Source organism: Oncorhynchus tshawytscha, linkage group LG02, assembly GCF_018296145.1.
Source record: "Oncorhynchus tshawytscha isolate Ot180627B linkage group LG02, Otsh_v2.0, whole genome shotgun sequence".
In the NCBI taxonomy this organism is placed as follows: Eukaryota; Metazoa; Chordata; class Actinopteri; order Salmoniformes; family Salmonidae; genus Oncorhynchus; species Oncorhynchus tshawytscha.
This window is the reverse complement of record NC_056430.1, coordinates 71,178,847-71,200,959: the sequence shown is the minus strand read 5'-3', so window position 1 is coordinate 71,200,959 and position 22,113 is coordinate 71,178,847. Positions and strand designations below refer to the sequence as shown.

Below are 22,113 nucleotides of genomic sequence, written 5' to 3'. Positions count from 1 at the left end.
GCTTAGTGATGAGCTTTGAGAGCACTATGGTGTTGAACGCTGAGCTGTAGTTAATGAACAGCATTCTCACATAGGTGTTCCTTTTGTCCAGGTGGGAAAGGGCAGTGTGGGAGTGCAATATAAATTCCATTATCTGTGGATCTGTTGGTGCGGAGTGCAAATTGGAGGGGGTCAAGGGATTCTGGGACAATGGTGTTGATGTGAGCAATGACCAGCCGTTCAAAGCACTTCATGGCTACAGACGTGAGTGCAGATTATCTTAGTGTTCTTGGGCACAGGGACTATGATGGTCTGCTTGAATCATGTTGGTATTACAGACTCAGACAGGGAGAGGTTGAAAATGTTAATGAAGACACTTGCAGTTGGTCAGTGCATGCTCAGAGTACACTTCCCGGTAATCCGTCTGGCCCAACGGCCTTGTGAATGTTGACCTGTTTAAAGGTCTTACTCACATCGGAGAGCGTGATCACACAGTCGTTTTACTTGCCTCGAAACGAGCATAGAAGTTATTTAGCTCGTCTGGTAAGCTCGTGTCACTGGGCAGCTCTCGGCTGTGCTTCCCTTTGTAGTCTGTAATAGTTTGCAAGCCCTGCCACATCTGACGAGCGTCGGAGCCGGTGTTGTACGATTCGAACTTAGTCCTGTATTGACGTTTTGCGTGTTTGATGGTTCGTTGGATGGCATAGTGGAATTTCTTATAAACTTCCAGGTTAGAGTCCTGCTCCTTTAAAGCAGCAGCTCTATACTTTAGCTCAGTGCGAATGTTGCCTGTAATCCATGGCTTCTGGTTGAGGTATGTACGTACAGTCACTGTGGGGAAGACGTCCTCGATGCACTTATTGATGTGTGGTGGATCTGATGTGGTGTACTCCTCAATGCCATCGGAAGAATCCCAGAACATATTCCAGTCTGTACTAGCAAAACAATCCTGTAGTTTAGCATCTGCTTCATCTGACCACTTTTTTATAGACCGAGTCACTGGTGCTTCCTGCTTAAATGTTTTGCTTGTAAGCAGGAATCAGGAGGATAGAGTTATGGTCATATATACCAAATGGAGGGTGAGGGAGAGCTTTGTACGCGTCTCTGTGTGTGGAATTAAGGTGGTCTAGAAAAAAAAATTCCCCTCTGGTTGCACATTTAACATGCTGATAGAAATGAGGTAAAACTGATTTAAGTTTCCCTGCATTAAAGTCCCCGGCCACTAGGAGCTTCGCCTCTGGATGAGCGTTTTCCTGTTTGCTTATAGCGGAATACAGCTCGTTGAGTGAGTGCTCTTTTAGTGCCAGCCTCGGTCTGTGGTGGTAGGTAGACAGCTATGAAAAATACAGATGAAAACTCTCTAGGTAGATAGTGTGGTCTACAACTTATCATGAGATACTCTACCTCAGGCGAGAAAAACCCTGAGACTTCCTTAGATATCGTGCACCAGCTATTATGAAATATGAATTTCATATATGAATAGGCCCCTGACCCGTGTCTTACCAGAGACTGCTGTTTTGTCCTCCAATAGTAATTTACAACATTAACAATGTCTACACTGTATTTCTGATCAATTCGATGTTATTTAATGGACAAAAAATGTGCTTTTCTTTCAAAAACAAAGACATTTCTAAGCAACTTTTGAACTGAAGTGTACTTTTCCTTTTTCCACGAATCACGAGGATCTAGGCCTGGTCGGGTGTATGTAGTATATCCCTCGTGTCCAACTAATTGAAGAAGAACTCCTCGTCTAATTTGAGGTGAGTAATCCCAGTTCTGATGTCCAGAAGCTCTTTTCGGTCGTAAGAGACGGTAGCAGCAACATTATGTACAAATTTAAGAACAACGCGAAAAAACAAACAAAATAGCATGGTTGGTTAAGCCGATAAGACGGCAGCCCTATCCTCCGGCACCATCTTACTCGTCAGTGGATGCACTACAACGGAAATAGGGTGCCATTTGGGACACAGAGAGTGCGTGAAGCCCTAGTGCCAATGGGAGATTGGTAATGTAGACTGTCTGGCAGTAGTCACAGAGGGACAGGATTTAATAGGTTGAGGCGAGGTTTCTGAGAATACTCTGTAGGTGTGAAAAGTGTTTTTCACTCCTGTCTCCTCTTTTCTCCTCTCCTCTCTCTCTCTCTCTCCCCCCCTCTCTCCCCCCCTCTCTCTCTCCCTTACCCTCTCCCTTACCCCTCCCTCCCTCCCGTGCAAAGGGGAAGCCTGTGGTTTAGCAGCGCCTCTCTCTCTCTCTTCCTCTCCCTCTCTGTGACCTTGGGATATACTCCGCTTTGACTTGAGCTCTAAATATAGCAGCAGACCAATACCTCCCCTCCTGTTTACCCCCGATACCTTTCCCCTGCATTCATACACACACATGTCCTTCATTTAGCAGACGCTCTTATCCAGAGCAACTTACAGGAGCAATTAGGGTTAAGTACCTTGCTCAAGGGAACATCAAAAGATTTTTCACCTAGTCGGCTCTGGGATTCGAAACCAGTGACATGTCGGTTACTGGCCCAACGCTCCTAACCGCTAGGCTACCTTCCACACACACACACACACACACACACACACACACACACACACACACACACACACACACACACACACACACACACACACACACACACACACACACACACACACACACACACACACACACACACACACACACACACACACACACACACACACACACACACACACACACACACACACACACACACACACACACCACACACACACACACACCTGTGTGCAAGCTTGCAAACACACACACATCTGCGCACACACACACGCATTCCAAAAATAAACTAATTTCAACTTCCCACCTGGCTGTCAATCATTGTTGAATGCTGAATTGTCTGTCTGAAATTGAATTGATCTAAATTGAGATGTGATTAATTTTTCCCATGATATTACTTTCTCTAGAGTATTGCTTTATTTATGGATGCTCTTATTGTATTTTGGGGGTCCAAGGTGAGCTTTATTGTAAAGATATACAGTACTGACTGACTGGCTGGTGGAACCAATTTTTTTGTGTATATTGAGAGAACTATTTTACCATCTGTACAATACTGTATTGGTTGTAGAGAAAGCATCCATTAGACTGAAGTCGTATTGCTGCCATAAAATGTCTATAGTGCAGTGACAGAACAATTACAGGCCTCTGTGTGTGTGTGTGTGTGTGTGTGTGTGTGTGTGTGCGTGTGTGTGTGTGTGTGTGTGCTCCTCTCTCTCTCTAGACTCCACGCTCAGTCTGTCAGGGAAAAGTACCAGAATGTTTCTCTCTCTTCCTAATTGGTTGACAGTGTTGAATCACCTGTCTGAGGAGTAGCACCATCACAAAGCCTTGTTTCAGAACACACACACACACACACACACACACACACAGAGTGGATTAGAGAGAGCGAGTGTGTTGTCACTCTTCCTCTCTCCTCTTCTTCCTCGCAAGTCTGCCAAAAGATGTCACACTCACAAGCTACGTTCATGTGCGAACAAATTCGTAGCTGATAGTTACAAGAAATCCAACATTTAGTCACTGATTCTGTGTTTGGAGATATGGGAGTATTAGGCAGACATTTGTCACATGGATAAATATAATCAGAAAGTTTAGGAGATATGGGAGTATTAGGCAGACATTTGTCACATGGATAAATATAATCAGAAAGTTTAGGAGATATGGGAGTATTAGGCAGACATTTGTCACATGGATAAATATAATCAGAAAGTTTAGGAGATATGGGAGTATTAGGCAGACATTTGTCACATGGATAAATATAATCAGAAAGTTTAGGAGATATGGGAGTATTAGGCAGACATTTGTCACATGGATAAATATAATCAGAAAGTTTAGGAGATATGGGAGTGTTAGGCAGACATTTGTCACATGGATAAATATAATCAGAAAGTTTAGGAGATATGGGAGTATTAGGCAGACATTTTTCACATGGATAAATATAATCAGAAAGTTTAGGAGATATGGGAGTATTAGGCAGACATTTGTCACATGGATAAATATAATCAGAAAGTTTAGGAGATATGGGAGTATTAGGCAGACATTTGTCACATGGATAAATATAATCAGAAAGTTTAGGAGATATGGGAGTATTAGGCAGACATTTGTCACATGGATAAATATAATCAGAAAGTTTAGGAGATATGGGAGTATTAGGCAGACATTTGTCACATGGATAAATATAATCAGAAAGTTTAGGAGATATGGGAGTGTTAGGCAGACATTTGTCACATGGATAAATATAATCAGAAAGTTTAGGAGATATGGGAGTATTAGGCAGACATTTGTCACATGGATAAATATAATCAGAAAGTTTAGGAGATATGGGAGTATTAGGCAGACATTTGTCACATGGATAAATATAATCAGAAAGTTTAGGAGATATGGGAGTATTAAGGCAGACATTTGTCACATGGATAAATATAATCAGAAAGTTTAGGAGATATGGGAGTATTAGGCAGACATTTGTCACATGGATAAATATAATCAGAAAGTTTAGGAGATATGGGAGTATTAGGCAGACATTTGTCACATGGATAAATATAATCAGAAAGTTTAGGAGATATGGGAGTATTAGGCAGACATTTGTCACATGGATAAATATAATCAGAAAGTTTAGGAGATATGGGAGTATTAGGCAGACATTTGTCACATGGATAAATATAATCAGAAAGTTTAGGAGATATGGGAGTATTAGGCAGACATTTGTCACATGGATAAATATAATCAGAAAGTTTAGGAGATATGGGAGTATTAGGCAGACATTTGTCACATGGATAAATATAATCAGAAAGTTTAGGAGATATGGGAGTGTTAGGCAGACATTTGTCACATGGATAAATATAATCAGAAAGTTTAGGAGATATGGGAGTGTTAGGCAGACATTTGTCACATGGATAAATATAATCAGAAAGTTTAGGAGATATGGGAGTATTAGGCAGACATTTGTCACATGGATAAGTATAATCAGAAAGTTTAGATGTTCTTAACATACACCTTACTTCTTGCACTTTGGAGATGTATCTATTTAACAGAGCTGGTTTGGAACTACGCACACTGAGTAACCTTGCCTAAGACCTGAAGACTCAGAGGGCTAACATCAGAGGACCAACATAATCTCATGGTACCCAGGAGACCGGGTTTGAATTACGGTCTTTCATTTTCTATTTGTTTGTGTTCACGTCCAGGACACATAACCTTATAGCAACAACCGACGTACCTTCGGAGCACACATTATAGCAAGAGTGTTATTAAACATTTTGCTGATAACCCTCATTACCTTAATGTCTGCTCCCTTTGGACAACTGTGTGTGCGCGCATGCCTGCATTCATGACAATGTGTGCGTGTGTGTTTAACACAGAGATGTTTAGCAGATTACTACTAATATTAAAATTAAAATATATATTTTTGGTGTCGTTCTCACAGATAAACGGTTTCTACTTTTTGAGGCGAACCATTTTATTTTGGCAATTCAGTGTGAAAATGACATGGAGAGTTGAATTGTAGCTAAACTATATTGAAGATTAAGTCCAGATATCGTGAGCTTTACAGATTAAAAACAGGCATTTCTTAGTTAAAGGCCTCAACTGTCACCTTCACACCCCCGCCCTGTGCTCAGTAGTGGAAGGGACCAACTCCGAGGCCTCATCGCTCCTGAGATATGTGACAACTGTTCCAGAGTCAGGCCTGGGCCGTTGACACGCAATCTCATTCCAGTGACAGAGAGAATAGACTGTCAGGGTCCTCCCCTGGTCTTCTCTCTCCCCCGGTGTGCCGTGCCAATGAGAGATGGACCAGTGGGCTGAGACAAATCAGATCACAGGGGGAGGATGAAGAGAGGGGAGAGAGGATGGAGAGAGGATGAAGAGAGGGGAGAGAGGAGGGAGAGGGGATAGAGGATGAAGAGAGGAGGGAGAGAGGGGAGAGAGGATGGAGAGAGGATGAAGAGAGGGGAGAGAGGAGGGAGAGGGGAGAGAGGATGGAGAGAGGATGAAGAAAGGGGAGAGAGGAGGGAGAGGGGATAGAGGATGAAGAGAGGAGGGAGAGAGGATGGAGAGAGGGGAGGGAGAGGATGGAGAGAGGGGAGAGAGGAGGGAGAGGGGATAGAGGATGAAGAGAGGAGGGAGAGAGGATGGAGAGAGGGGAGGGAGAGGATGGAGAGAGGGGAGAGAGGAGGGAGAGGGGATAGAGGATGAAGAGAGGAGGGAGAGAGGATGGAGAGAGGGGAGGGAGAGGATGGAGAGAGGGGAGAGAGGAGGGAGAGGGGATAGAGGATGAAGAGAGGAGGGAGAGAGGATGGAGAGAGGGGAGGGAGAGGATGGAGAGAGGGGAGAGAGGATGGAGCGAGTGGAGATACAGGCATCAATTCCAGGGGAGAAATTACCTCAAGGAATATTTCAATTTTTTCATCATTTGAAGACCTGGAGGTGACCTTGACTTGATGTTTTAGAGAAAGTAGTTTTTGTCATTTCTGGTAGATGGATTCAGTTCAAAGCGGTTCAATTCATACGATCTTGAACATGGCTCTTGGATGTTATTACCAGGTTGTGACAGTTTGTGTCATTCCTGGTGGGCAAGAAATAGTTGAATTAATGTCAACCTGAATGTCATTCATCTTGGAAGAGACGTTTACAGCGAGTATCTGAACTCACCTTGCTTTCACATTCTCTGTTGCTAGCCAACTGGCTTCCGCTGCTGTTAACAATGCTATCTTGACGAGCATCTATTTACAGTATATTATCTAACAGTTTGATCAATGATCAAGGGACACCTCCCAGAGTTATATTGTCTCCAGTAACAACATCTATCTGGTCTCACCAAAGTCAGATACCATCTATCACAACATAACAGGGACGGGAAGAGAGATAACACATCATTAAAGGTACAGTATGGGATCTGGGAATCTGTTCCTCATTTCAATTCAGGGCTGCCGTTTTGTTGTTTTTTAGAATCCCAGAATGTAGCTTTAAGATAACGTAGGATGTCAAAGCTAAGCACCGACCACATTATTATACATTTTTATCACACCCCCTCAATGTAGTTTCTAATCTTTTCAGTGCCTGGGGCGTTCATTATCTGTTTGTTTTAATGCTTTCTATGTTTCAGACAAGATGGTATGTACAGTTGAAGTCGGAAGTTTACATACACCTTAGCCAAATACACTTAAACTCAGTTTTTCACAATTCCTGACATTTAATCCTAGTAAAAATTCCCTGTCTTAGGTCAGTTTGGATCACCACTTTATTTTAAGAATGTGAAATGTCAGAACAATAGTGATTTATTTCAGCTAGTATTTTTTTCATCACATTCCCAGTGGGTCAGAAGTTTACATACACTCAATTAGTATTTGGTAGCATTGATTTTAAAATGTTTATCTTCGGTCAAACGTTTCAGGTGGCCTTCCACAAGCTTCCCACAATAAGTTGGGTGAATTTTGTCCCATTCCTCCTGACAGAGGTGGCAGGGTAGCCTAGTGGTTAGAGCGTTGGACTAGTAACCGGACAAGGTACAAATCTGTCATTCTGCCCCTGAACAGGCAGTTAACCCACTGTTCCTAGGCTGTCATTGAAAATAAGAATTTGTTCTTAACTGACTTGCCTAGTTAAATAAAGAAAAAAAAATAAAGAGCTGGTCTAACTGAGTCAGGTTTGTAGGCCTCCTTGCTCGCACATTCTTTTTCAGTTCTACCCACAAATTTTCTATGGGATTGAGGTCAGGGCTTTGTGATGGCCACTCCCTTGACTTTGTTGTCCTTAAGCCATTTTGACACAACATTGGAAGTATGTTTGTATCATTGTCCATTTGTCCTTTTATCTTCCTGACTGATGTCTTGAGATGTTGCTTCAATATAGCCACATAATTTTCCACCCTCATGATGCCATCTGTTTTGTGAAGTGCACCAGTCCCTCCTGCAGCAAAGCACCCCCACAACATGATGCTGCCACTCTCGTGCTTCATGGTTGGGATGGTGTTCTTCAGCTTGCAAGCCTCCCCCTTTTCCTCCAAACAGAACGATGGTCATTATGGCCAAACAGTTCTATTTTTGTTTCATCAGACCAGAGGACATTTCTCCAAAAAGTACGATCTTTGTCCCCATGTGCAGTTGCAAAACGTAGTCTGGCTTTTTTATGGCGGATTTGGAGCAGTGGCTTCTTCCCTGCTGAGCGGCCTTTCAGGTTATGTCGATAAAGGACTTGTTTTACTGTGGATATAGATACTTTTGTACCTGTTTCCTCCAGCATCTTCACAAGGTCCTTTGTTGTTGTTCTGGGATTGATTTGCACTTTTCGCACCAAAGTTCATTCATCTCTAGGAGACAGAACGCGTCTCCTTCCTGAGCGGTATGACGGCTGCGTGGTCCCATGGTGTTTATACTTGCGTACTATTGTTTGTACAGATGAACGTGGGACCTTCAGGCGTTTGGAAATTGCTCCCATGGATGAGCTAGACTTGTGGAGGTCTACAATTTTATTCTGAGGTCTTGGCTGATTTCTTTTGATTTCCCCGTAATGTCAAGCAACGAGGCACTGAGTTTGAAGGTAGGCCTTGAAATACATTCACAGGTACACCTCCAATTGATTAAAATGATGTCAATTAGCCTATCGGTTTCTAAAGCCAAGACATAATTTTCTGGAATTTTCCAAGCTGTTTAAAGGCACAGTCAACTTAGTGTATGTAAACTTCTGACCCACTGGAATTGTGATACAGTGAATTATAAGTGAAATAATCTGTCTGTAAACAATTGTTGGAAAAATTACTTGTGTCATGTACAAAGTAGATGTCCTAACCGACTTGATAAAAACTATAGTTTGTTAACAAGAAATTTGTGGAGTGGTTGAAAATTAGTTTTAATGAGTCCAACCTAAGTGTATGTAAACTTCTGACTTCCGACTGTATGTGCTCATTCTTTGATCGGGATGGATCTGTGATGTGTCTGAGCCAAATGCCTGTAAGCATAATAATTATGTATATTTTCACTGGAAAATGGATAATCACGTTTGTCACTTAAACTTGACATCGGAATGATTGGCATCAAGGTCAAACGCCTGATTTCGTGTGTCTAGCTCTAGCATACTGTCTGCTTCTCTGTACTGTAGAGAGATTTCTTCCTCTTGATAGGACACCATTACCAGCAGCAGCCTGCAGATAATGGCTACTGTATCTCATTACCCCCCATTGCTAGAGCCCAACTCACTCTTTTTTTCTCCTCTGCACGGTTACAGCCAAATAACATTTCATTACGGTTTTGGTCTTGGCTCTAAGAGGAACGCTCGCTGCAGGCGAAACATATAATTGAGAGTGTTTCTTGCTCGACTTTTAGTCAAGAAAATGCTGGCGTGACTTCTGAGGCTCTGATTGGTCTGTCTTTCCAAGGGGAGGTCATAGATACATGACCTTGGTGCTGAGGTTGAGGGATTTACTGCAGTGCTGTTGTTCAACTGGCGTTTGTCAAGAAGCGTGTGCACATGTCCACACGCAAGTGTGTGTGTCTTCGTCTGTCCGTGTGTGTGTTGAACTGGCACTCATCAAGAGTACTCCCTAGTTGAGTTGTGTAATCCCCCTCCTGCCTCTTCTCCCAGCGCTGAGATAGGAGTGTGAATCTCACCTCGGCTGCACCGTGTTAGAAGAGCCCTCGTTGTTCACAGTGAGAATGAGATGCTATGGGAAAGACAGGGACGAGGTGCTATCTCTGAAAGACATAGATGTTACACGGGAAGGAGATGTCTTCTGTATCTACTAACGGCATAGATGCCGCCGTTATGACATCATCGCCACATCTGTCTGCATTGTGTTCATCAGAAGAATGTCTTAGTTTTTTTTAATGAAGTGTTTTCTGTCTTTAAAGCGTTTCTTTGGTAGATTACACGAGACTGGCCCTTTGCCTATTATTCCCATATGAAATAGAACAAAAGCTTTAGATTGAAGGGAAATGCAGCGATACAACAGCTACTGAAGAACTGCATGAGATAGAGAGGGCAAAATAAGAGTAAACGATTGATCTCCTAAGGAAGTGGATAACCAAGGTATTGAGTTGAGACTGCGTGTGTGCGCCCGCACGTATGTGTGTGTGTGTGTGAGAGATTTGTTGAGAGAAACTCATTAAAGTTAGACCCTGGGCACTAGAAGAAACGGTGGTAGAGTGGTGCATTGTGGGATGCTCGGAGGCTAACGTTGGGGTAACACTGTCGTCAACAGTGGGGAGAGGTTGCCAATAACGTGGTCCCTTCCTTGTTTATAATTTATCACCAATGAGAGGTTACCGTGGGCTACTGTGTTTGTCTCCGAAACTAGGACAACAGCAGTTTATCTTACAAATGTACGCTTCAATATTTAATTTGCCTTTTGAGAGTCATTTCCGAAACATGCCTCCTGTACAACTAAGAAGGAAGTGGCCATTTTTGAATACGGGGTCGTATTCCTTACGGCACTTAACGGAAACGTTCTGAGACGGAAAACAAAAAAGAGCATTTCTTATTGGATTCTTAACGAGCATTCTTAATGGGCATTACTTATAAGTCCAAGCAGACCCTCCCTGTGTTAGTCTGTTTTTGTCCGTTTGGTGCCTAATGAATACAACCTAGAGTGACCATGAAGTAACCATCTTTGAATGCACAGGGTTATAGCCTATATTAAGCCATGAAATGAGGCAACAGATTAGCACAATTAGTTGATGCTGATACAGTAATACAACTACATTGGAATCTGTGAGCTCCCTCTGACACCCGACACTCAGTTTTATTTTTAACTATTTCATTTATTCCGAATAAATTAGAGGTTCTTCTCCACTCGAGTGGAGTTGAGGATCTCGGCAGATTTACCAGGCGTGAAGGAATACTGTTTACTGTGTGTGTGTGTTTATTTACCCCTACAACCCCAGTAAAGATTCAACATTCACATGATCACTGTAAAAGTAGGTCCTATTCTGTAATCTGCACGATATGGCGTCTGTACCGGGAGTATGTGCGTCAGTGTGTGTGTGTCTATTGATGTCTGTGTGTCTCAGTCTGTCTCTTGATTGGAGGCAGTGATAAGTAGAACTGAGATCAGAGGAGCAGCAGAACTGAAGAGAGGCAGGTATTTAACACACAAATACACATACACACAGACCATTCTGATGTAATCTGCACCATATGGTGTCTGTACCATGTGTGTGTATGATGTGTGTGGTGTGTGTATGATGTGTGTGGTGTGTGGGTGCGATTTGTTGGGAGAAACTCATTGAATTTAGACTCTGGGCACTAGAAGAAGCGGTAGTTGTCCCGATCGCCGTCGTCATGGAAATGACCGGACCAAGGTGCAGCATGGTGAGCGCACATTTATTTTATTGGTAAATGTCACCAACAAAACAAAGAACAAGGACACGACCGTGACGCTTACTTAGGCTATAATGCCCCTAACAAAGACAACTACCCACAAATACAAAAGGAAAAAAGCTGCCTAAGTATGATTCCCAATCAGAGACAACGATAGACAGCTGTCCGTGATTGAGAACCATACCCGGCCAAAACATAGAAACAAAGAACATAGAGTTTCCCACCCTAGTCACACCATGACCAACCAAACATAGAGAATAAAAAGATCTCTACGGTCAGGGCGTGACAGTAGTGTAGTGGTGCATTGTGGGATGCCCGGAGGCTAACGTTGGGGTAACATTGTCATTAACAGTGGGGAGAGGTTGCCAATAACGGGGCCCCTCCCTTGTTTATAATTTATCACCAATGAGAGGTTACCATGGGCTACTCTGTGTGTGTGTGTGTGTGTGTGTGTGTGTGTGTGTGTGTGTGTGTGCATCTTTTGATGTCTCTCTGTCTCAGTCTGTGGTTCTTGATTGGAGTCAGTGATAAAGTAGACACGCGTACACACACACACACACACACACACACACACACACACACACACACACACAGCCCCAGGCACGGTCAACCTCATTAGCCAGCTCCACTCTGGTGAGTTCCACGCTCCAATCACCCACAGTCAAGCTTCCGCAGCCTAGACTGTGTGTGTGTGTGTGTGTACAGCCGGATACTGAGTCCTGGGCTTAGCAGCAGACAGCTGACAGGTCCTTAAGAAACCAAACTGTGGAATTCACTATCAGTCAGCTCTCCTGTCACACAATTGAACTGTGCTACGGCATAAAGATAGCATCTTTACTGTATGCTGTAACACAATACAGTATCTTACATTACTAACATATACATTACATACAGAACAGTAGATGTCATGTTTAGCATTCAGCCCTCCAGCTATGCAATGCACTGTAACTGGCCTTCATCCTATGAGTACTAACCTGAAACAACACACAACAGCACTGCTGCAGAGAGAGAGAGAGAGAGAGAGGGAGAGAGAGGGGGGAGAGAGGGGGGAGAGAGAGAGAGAGAGGAGAGGAGAGAGAGGGGGGGAGAGAGAGAGAGACAGAGAGAGAGAGAGACAGAGAGGAGAGAGAGAGGGAGAGAGAGAGACAGGTAAGAGAGAGAGACAGATAAGAGAGAGAGAGACAGAGAGGACAGAGAGAGAGACAGAGAGGACAGAGAGAGGGCTGGATTGCTACTCCACAACGTTATGTGAAGGAGATTCTAGCTTCCTGGAATCACTCTCTCGTTCTCATCTGCATATGTAACACATTTGGATGCCCTGAACAATACATACAGTACCCTACAGTACAGAGACAGAGAGGATAGCAAGAAAGAGAGAGAGCGAGACAGAGAGGATAGAGACGAAGAGAGAGAGTGAGACAGAGAGGAGCGAGAGAGAAGAGAGAGAGGAGAGAAAGAGAGACAGAGAGGAAAAAGAGAGACAGAGAGGAGAGAGAGAGAGACAGAGGAGACAGAGAGAGAGGAGAGGCGAGAGAAAGAGACAGAGAGAGAGAGACAGAGAGAGAGAGAGTGAGAGAGGGCTGGATTGCTACTCCACAGTGTTATGTAAAGGAGATAATTCTAGCTTCCCGGAATCACTCTCTCATTCTCATCTGCAAATGTAACACATTTGGATGCCCTGACCAATACATACAGTACCCTACAGTACAGTACATAGATGCAGATGCATTTCTCCTACATGATGCCCCAAGGCATAAGTGTTATTTTTCAGCTCGTACTCCTTTTCCCCTGGTAATGTAGCTGGACAGTTCATGTACTGTAAAGGTTACATTATAACCTATATTCAGCCTAGTGATGCTGTAGTGACATTTTAGTTATGGTAGATGTTCAGCAGTTGGTAGAGCATGGCGCTTGTAGCGCCAGGGTAGTGGGTTCGATTCCCGGGAACACCCATACTTAAAATGTATCCAGGCATGACTAAAGCGTCTAGTAATTGGTATATATTATATGTAACTGTGTCTGCCTAAGGGGCAGACTGACTTACTGATAGACAGACTGACCGCTAGCTAAGCGGAAGGTCACTGATCTACAGTGCATCTCAACATCTCAACAGCCCCTAAATAATTTAACAAAGCCGATTTTTAGGAGATCTGAGGGTCGTAAATGACCTTGCGTTGATCTGGTTCACTTGTTTATTTGGATCCCCATTGGCTCTTGCAAAAGCAGATGCTACTCTCTAACACAAAACAAGACAAGTAGCAGAACACTGATACACTGATTTAAAAGACAGTGATATGCAAACAATACAACAACAAAAATATTACAGTCAATACAACTAAGCAACAAATGTGTGTGTTAGAGTGTTTCACGGTCCCCAGTAGTTCCATGAGATGTTGTTTAACCCCTGTAAGTCTAAGCCGCTGGGGGGGGTTCTGAGCTGACATATGGAATTGTTTCATACCATGGATCATTTAGCTTTTTGATTTTGAATTTTAGGACCCTGTTAGGTATCCCCCAAAAATATCAAATAATGATTTGATAAAATATTGAATTTGGCCTTTACTGCTATAGCCCATAGAAACGCATTGAATAACAGATTCATATAAATGGCAACAATAAAAAAGACAGTCAAATAATGAATGATAAGAAACAAGGTTTTGAAGTGTCTGTTCTTGTATCTAGGAGATGTAAGAAAGCTCAGGATTTAGCCTCTTTTTTTGGGTAGGCACATAACTACCTCTATACTTCCAAATGGTATGGGTTACATTCAGACCAGTCCTGTGACACTGTGGGGGTCGTAGAGCAGAACGGAGAACACCGTCGGGTTCGTGAGAATCGGTTTCGGATGCTACAAACATAAGTTGGCACATTGACAGTACTGACTTCGGACCAGTCCTGTGACACTGTGGGGGGGGGGGCATTGAGCAGAATGGACACTACAGACACCGCTGTAGCTCGGCCACCTTCCCCCACAAATGCGGACGGCCGCCAACATTCGATGCAGTGGATTGAGATGCAGCCCGTGCCAAAATGATATCTCTAGTTTAAACGGAAGGATTTTGAATGGGATTTTTAGTATTATGTTACTTAGATTGACACACCGGTGAGTAATAGGAGATGGAAGGGAGTTCCATGTGATCATGGCTCTGTATAATACTGTGCGTTGCCCAGGAATTCGTTTTGGATTTAGGGACTGTGAAGAGACCTCTGGTGGCAGGTCTTGTTGGGTATGTATGGGTGTCCGAGATGAATGTTATTTGATCATGCAGACAATCTCGAATTTTCGTCACAGTACTTATTTCTCATGAAAACTAGAAGACATGCAGTTCGTCTCTCGTCAACCGTCAACCAGGAAAGACTATTATGCATGTTGATGATGTTAGTTCTGTGTGTGTAGTTAAGGGCAAGGCGTTTTGCTTTGCTTTGTACCAGCTGCAGCTTTGATAGGTCTTTCTTTGCTGCACCTGACCATGTTACCGGACAGTAATCAAGATGAACAGTTATTTAAATGAATGAAATGATGGGACAAGACCAGAGCCTTAACAACCACAGTTGATCTTTGTGTAAAAAAAAAAAGCCGAACTTCTGCAGACGAGAACGTCTTCAATAACAGACGTCTCAACTACTTTGTCAATATGACGTGACCATGATAACTGACCGTCCGGTGTCATACCTAGGAGTTTAACTTCCTCAACGTGACCATGATAACTGACCGTCCGGTGTCATACCTAGGAGTTTAACTTCCTCAACGTGACCATGATAACTGACCGTCCGGTGTCATACCTAGGAGTTTAACTTCCTCAACGTGACCATGATAACTGACCGTCCGGTGTCATACCTAGGAGTTTAACTTCCTCAACGTGACCATGATAACTGACCGTCCGGTGTCATACCTAGGAGTTTAACTTCCTCAACGTGACCATGATAACTGACCGTCCGGTGTCATACCTAGGAGTTTAACTTCCTCAACGTGACCATGATAACTGACCGTCCGGTGTCATACCTAGGAGTTTAACTTCCTCAACGTGACCATGATAACTGACCGTCCGGTGTCATACCTAGGAGTTTAACTTCCTCAACGTGACCATGATAACTGACCGTCCGGTGTCATACCTAGGAGTTTAACTTCCTCAACGTGACCATGATAACTGACCGTCCGGTGTCATACCTAGGAGTTTAACTTCCTCAACGTGACCATGATAACTGACCGTCCGGTGTCATACCTAGGAGTTTAACTTCCTCAACGTGACCATGATAACTGACCGTCCGGTGTCATACCTAGGAGTTTAACTTCCTCAACGTGACCATGATAACTGACCGTCCGGTGTCATACCTAGGAGTTTAACTTCCTCAACGTGACCATGATAACTGACCGTCCGGTGTCATACCTAGGAGTTTAACTTCCTCAACGTGACCATGATAACTGACCGTCCGGTGTCATACCTAGGAGTTTAACTTCCTCAACGTGACCATGATAACTGACCGTCCGGTGTCATACCTAGGAGTTTAACTTCCTCAACGTGACCATGATAACTGACCGTCCGGTGTCATACCTAGGAGTTTAACTTCCTCGACGTGACCATGATAACTGACCGTCCGGTGTCATACCTAGGAGTTTAACTTCCTCAACGTGACCATGATAACTGACCGTCCGGTGTCATACCTAGGAGTTTAACTTCCTCAACGTGACCATGATAACTGACCGTCCGGTGTCATACCTAGGAGTTTAACTTCCTCAACGTGACCATGATAACTGACCGTCCGGTGTCATACCTAGGAGTTTAACTTCCTCAACGTGACCATGATAACTGACCGTCCGGTGTCATACCTAGGAGTTTAACTTCCTCAACGTGACCATGATAACTGACCGTCCGGTGTCATACCTAGGAGTTTAACTTCCTCAACGTGACCATGATAACTGACCGTCCGGTGTCATACCTAGGAGTTTAACTTCCTCAACGTGACCATGATAACTGACCTTCCGGTGTCATACCTAGGAGTTTAACTTCCTCAACGTGACCATGATAACTGACCGTCCGGTGTCATACCTAGGAGTTTAACTTCCTCAACGTGACCATGATAACTGACCGTCTGGTGTCATACCTAGGAGTTTAACTTCCTCAACGTGACCATGATAACTGACCGTCCGGTGTCATACCTAGGAGTTTAACTTCCTCAACGTGACCATGATAACTGACCGTCCGGTGTCATACCTAGGAGTTTAACTTCCTCAACGTGACCATGATAACTGACCGTCCGGTGTCATACCTAGGAGTTTAACTTCCTCGACGTGACCATGATAACTGACCGTCCGGTGTCATACCTAGGAGTTTAACTTCCTCAACGTGACCATGATAACTGACCGGGTGTCATACCTAGGAGTTTAACTTCCTCAACGTGACCATGATAACTGACCGTCCGGTGTCATACCTAGGAGTTTAACTTCCTCAACGTGACCATGATAACTGACCGGCTCATACCTAGGAGTTTAACTTCCTCAACGTGACCATGATAACTGACCGTCCGGTGTCATACCTAGGAGTTTAACTTCCTCAACGTGACCATGATAACTGACCGTCCGGTGTCATACCTAGGAGTTTAACTTCCTCAACGTGACCATGATAACTGACCGTCCGGTGTCATACCTAGGAGTTTAACTTCCTCAACGTGACCATGATAACTGACCGTCCGGTGTCATACCTAGGAGTTTAACTTCCTCAACGTGACCATGATAACTGACCGTTGTCATACCTAGGAGTTTAACTTCCTCAACGTGACCATGATAACTGACCGTCCGGTGTCATACCTAGGAGTTTAACTTCCTCAACGTGACCATGATAACTGACCGTCCGGTGTCATACCTAGGAGTTTAACTTCCTCAACTTGCTCAGTGGCCACACCCTTTATACACAACTCCAGTTGAGGTTTAGGTCTGGTGTTGTTTTGAACCAAATACAATGCTTTAGGTTGTAGATGTATTTAAAGACCCGTTTATTATTAATCTCCTATTCGGATACTGAGGCTTTTTCCATTGTGTTTTATGTCATTTTGTATTGTATTTTCTTTATTCTTTTTGTTAAGTTTAGTCCATGTCAACCAATCTGCTGAGCAGCCAGACTTTATTATTTTTGTTAAGTTTAGTCCATGTCAACCAATCTGCTGAGCAGCCAGACTTTATTCTTTTTGTTAAGTTTAGTCCATGTCAACCAATCTGCTGAGCAGCCAGACTTGTTTTCTGCCTCTTTTTCATCATTTCTGGAGCGATAGAAAGGACTGAAGGGGTTGACTGGGTCCACATGGAAGAGTTGATGTGTTTCCTGCTTTGATTTAGACATAAATTATATCATAAATTACACATTTTGATAATACACAGGTAGTGTGCAGCCAAGGGTAGGATTGATCAATCTATACATGTGATAACTTACTTGAGTTCCTAAACATTGAGGGACAGTTTTCTAAACACAGATTAAGCCTAAATAAACAACTATTTTAATATAGTGTATTTCAATGCTTTTGAGAAGGACTAAAGGCTTAATCTGGGTCTGGGAAACTATCCTTGTCCTGAGCGTCAAAATGTTTCCTTAGAAAAAAGGTCTCATTGGCTATTGCTAATTCCTTTCTGTCTGTACTTTAGAAGAACGATCAGTTATGTAAAGTCATAATTAGTCTTAGTCCTGAGCTGCATGGAAAGTGTTAGATCTGGGAACCGCAATGTATTAGTGGGACCAGATTTTCTGCACAGCAAATCACGCAAATCTTTTTGAGGAAAAGATAAATGAAGAGCCGTCCCGCTGAGGTGAAGCTCTGGGAAAGTTCAGCTCCACTTTATTCTTGAATAATCACGTCAACTATTCTTTCTGTGACCCCAAATCCAATTCCGGTCAGCGGTATAAAACCCAACCCTCTGAATATCTAAATGTTCTGAGGAACTGTTCCTCGCCTTACCGTTCCTGTCAGGTTTGAATATATCTCCAATGTCATTGTGAATATTGGGAGAGTGATTCTATCAGTTCGTGATCAGTTGAATCCATTACATCAGTTCTAGTCAGTTAATACTGGAAGGGGTCTCAGCATGTTGTCAGTATCAGTCCAGTTGATGCCAAACGTTACATCATCACCCTATCACAAGCCCGTGATTAAAACCGTATGATCACATGACCTGCGTCACATTCATGAGTTTGGGATTGGCTATTCCGTTTAAGGCTAATTGTTCCCACTCTCCTCCACATTAAGCTGTCATCTTACAAACAGAATGACCCACCTATCACAGAACACCATGTCATCAGCAGTCTGCCTAACCTCCCTCACCTTTCTAATGTCACTATTAGCGTCTGGGTCAGACTACTGTCAGCTGCTTATACACTTAAAATGGTGTGTGTGTGTGTGTGTGTGTGTGTGTGTGTGTGTGTGTGTGTGTGTGTGTGTGTGTGTGTGTGTGTGTGTGTGTGTGTGTGTGTGTGTGTGTGTGTGTGTGTGTGTGCGAGCGTCTAGCCTTCTTCACTCATAACGCCCCGAGGCTCCTTAGTCGTGAAATCCATTCCATTCCACACAACCTGACCTCCAAAACCTGAAGGGAGTTTTCATACATGATCTCTATCCTCACACACGCACACACAGACAGACACACACAAAAACAGTTTTCGCTATTTTCTCCCTCCCGTAGATAAATTGAGGCGTGCATGATGTGTGGACTAGCGTAGTGGAGGCTTACAGTGGGATTTTTTTTGTAGAAGTCTACAGTCACAAGATCTTATGAATAGTTAATAGGCAATAGAAGTCAGCCCAGAGAGCTGGGGGAGAGAATGTGCTGCAAACATTATTATAGTCGCATGGGGAGGACAACAGTGGAGGAGAGAGAGAGAGTAAACTAAGAGGGATAGTTCTGTATTGTATTGAGACATCCGTGTTAGACAGAACTACGGTGTGCTGTCAGAATCAGTGCCACATTACAATGATGTGTCCTTGTGTTAATGTCATGTATTGTAGATATCTCACATCCTGTCAAAAGGAGTACAAGAGGAAATGGACTGAACTCCACAGGGCCTTGTTTGTTTTCACACCTTAACCCATTGGTACCTCTCTCCTCTTTCCCCCATATCTCTCTCATTCTCTCCTGTCCTCTCACCTTCCTTACTATTTGACTGTCCTCACCTTCTCTGTGTTTCATACTGCTGTGTGGCCATCAGATTTGCGTGTGCATTTGTTCACATCCACACAGGGGGAATATGGTGGAAAACTAAGACAGAACTTAGACAGATTGACAGTTACTTAGCTGAGCCTGTGAAGTCCTGCTGACGTTACAGGAGAGAGGCCTGTCTGGTGGCTGTCAACTGCAGCGCTGCAGCAGAGGGTTGAAACAGTCGAGGGGGGGGGCCTCAAAGCCTGTGCCCACACAGTCTGGAGTGGAGTTATCACACCAAACACACGATAGAGCGATCAAATGGAACATTGTGATGTACCATCTATCTATCTATGACTAAACAGTCACGTACCGTGTTGTCCCTCTCCTCTCTCTTCATTTAACACCCAAACTGTAGAACTAAAGGATCTGGCACTGAGCTTACATCTCTTCTGTTTCTCTCTCTCTCTCTCTCTCTCTCTCTCTCTCAGCTTTGATGTCAGCTGGATGCTGTACCACCAACTGTAGAAATGTGAAAATATGGGACAGGTAAGAATCATTCAATAGGACACATTTGAACGTTTTTAGTAATTAGCAGATGCTTTAATCCAGAGCGATTTACAGTAGTGAGTACATGCATTTTCATACTTTTTCCCCCCTTGTACTGGTCCCCCGTGGGAATCCAACCCACAACCCTGGCTTTGCGAGTGCCATGCACTACCAACTTTGCTCCCGAGTGGCGCAGCGGTCTAAGGCACTGCATCTCAGTGCAAGAGGCGACACTACAGTCCCTGGTTCGAATCCAGGCTGTGTCACATCCGGCCGTGATTGGGAGTCCCACCGGTTTGGCCGGTGTAGGCCATCATTGTAAATAAGAATTTGTTCTTAACTTGCCTAGTTAAATAAAGGTTAAATCAAAAAAAAATTTCAAAAAATATCCCTTCCTTAAAGTAGCCCTCAGCAAAACTTTACAAAGCCTGTATAAGCAGACCTGAGCCAGAGGGAATAGAAGAATTGTAACTCTAGCTGTGTCATCCTATGAGTCAGAGAGAACGGGCCTAGTGTGGTAGCCTGGTCCCAGATCTGTTTGTGCTCTCTTGAATGCCAATGACCAGAAGTTGACAAGACACCACAAACAGATCTGGAACCAGGCTACCAGTGTGGTAACTAAGGTGTACATCACATCAGTTGGCCAATCTGGGTGTATAACAATCAAGCTGTGTGGCAGACAGTGAGACTATAGTGGGTTTATAGTAATGAAGAGATAGAGGTGACCTTGCCATCTTAAATCTTGGCCCAGCGGGGAGGGAGCAGATGACTGTGTGTGTGTGTGTGTGTGTAGGTGGCTGTTTTAATATTGAATGATTCAGCGACAGGACATCCCCTCTCTCCTGGGGGATTGCACACCACCTTACATACACACAATCACTTCTTGATGTTTCATTCTGCCCAAAGATGGAACATACTCGTTTCCTGTTTTTTACTTTCTCCGAATTTCTCTCACCCTCTTTCTCGTATTCCGCCCTTTCTCTTTCTCGCCCTCTCTACCTTTAGTCACATCATAACAGTAAGTATATCATTGATGGATTCAAAGTATGCCTAAAGCATGTCTTCTTCTCCCTCATAGCTTCGATGCCTCTTCTTGACCACACTGCACCCCAGCTGGGACGTTTGGGGTGAAACGTACCTCCTCAACGGGGGGATAAGGAAGTGTCCAACACTCCTGCTGCCCTGGCCCAAACAGACACTAGGACAACTGGACACCCCTCTCCAAGATCCTGATGTTCTGTCCCATCCGTCCTCACATACTACTATGTTTTCATTTCTACATATCTAGAGTTCGGGACAATTTGGGGGGAAACTTGGGAATGCTATTAGGACAGATGGATGGCATTCCCAAAGACTGCCACAGCTAAATAGATGAGAGCTAGACTGGATACCGAATATGAGCTCCCTGCCAACCACCATGACTTGACCTACCCCCCAGAGAGGGAAAGATGCAGGGGAAGAAGTGAAAAGAAGGAGAGAAGAAGAGGAACTCTCCTCTCTGTTTACAGATTCATCTCATCAGTCTGGGGTCCACTATCTCTCTCTCTCTCTCTTTATCTATTTTTATCTCTCGCTTTCTCTCGCTCTCTCCTCTTCCTCCCTCTGCCTCTACCCTTTCTCTCTTAATCTCTCTCAATCTCTCTCTCTTATTATCTCTCTCTTATTATCTCTTTCTCTCTCTCTCTCCTATTCATCTTTCTCCCTCTGCCTCTGCCTCTCCTCTCTATATCTCTCTCTCTCTCTCTCTCTCTCTCTCCTGTTCCTCTTTCTCCCTCAGCCTCTCCCCTCTCTCTTAATCTCTATATCTTCCCCTTCACTTCCACTTTCTTCTTCTCTTTCCTCTCTCCCCTGCTATCTCGCTCTCTCCCACCACCCCCTTTCTCCTTCCTTCCATCCCTCCCTCTCCCCCCCTCCTTCCCACCGTACCTCCAGCAGCCTCCACAGATATTCATCATCTTCTTCTGTGTACTGAGACAGTAGTAATCTAATGTTCCTCCCCTCGTCTGCAGCCACAAATCTAGATGATAAGATTATCCTATCCTCTCCCAGTCATCATCTCAAACTTTTGTTGACCAATTTCATTAAACAGAGTGAAAAAGCTGAAGTTTGTGTTAAAGGGAAAGTTCAGCGAA

At 43.8% G+C, this 22,113-nt stretch overlaps 1 protein-coding gene across 3 annotated transcripts in view; it reads left to right on the top strand.

The window, feature by feature from the left end:
* LOC112230243 (coiled-coil domain-containing protein 85A) overlaps positions 1-21,617 on the top strand; it is a 35,534-nt gene extending 13,917 nt beyond the window's left edge. The window contains exons 3-5 of one of the 3 annotated variants that reach the window (XR_006079636.1): positions 1,669-1,739; positions 19,924-19,981; positions 21,060-21,113. Coding sequence is in view for 2 of the 3 variants with exons in the window: in XM_024396458.2 (XP_024252226.2) it covers positions 19,924-19,981; positions 21,060-21,078 (77 nt within the window). In the remaining variant the exon portion in view is untranslated. Of the gene's footprint in view, positions 1-1,668; positions 1,740-19,923; positions 19,982-21,059 lie in introns of all 3 variants that reach the window. The other 2 variants (XM_024396458.2, XM_024396459.2) reach the window with 2 other exon arrangements.
* The last annotated feature ends 496 nt before the right edge of the window (positions 21,618-22,113 follow it).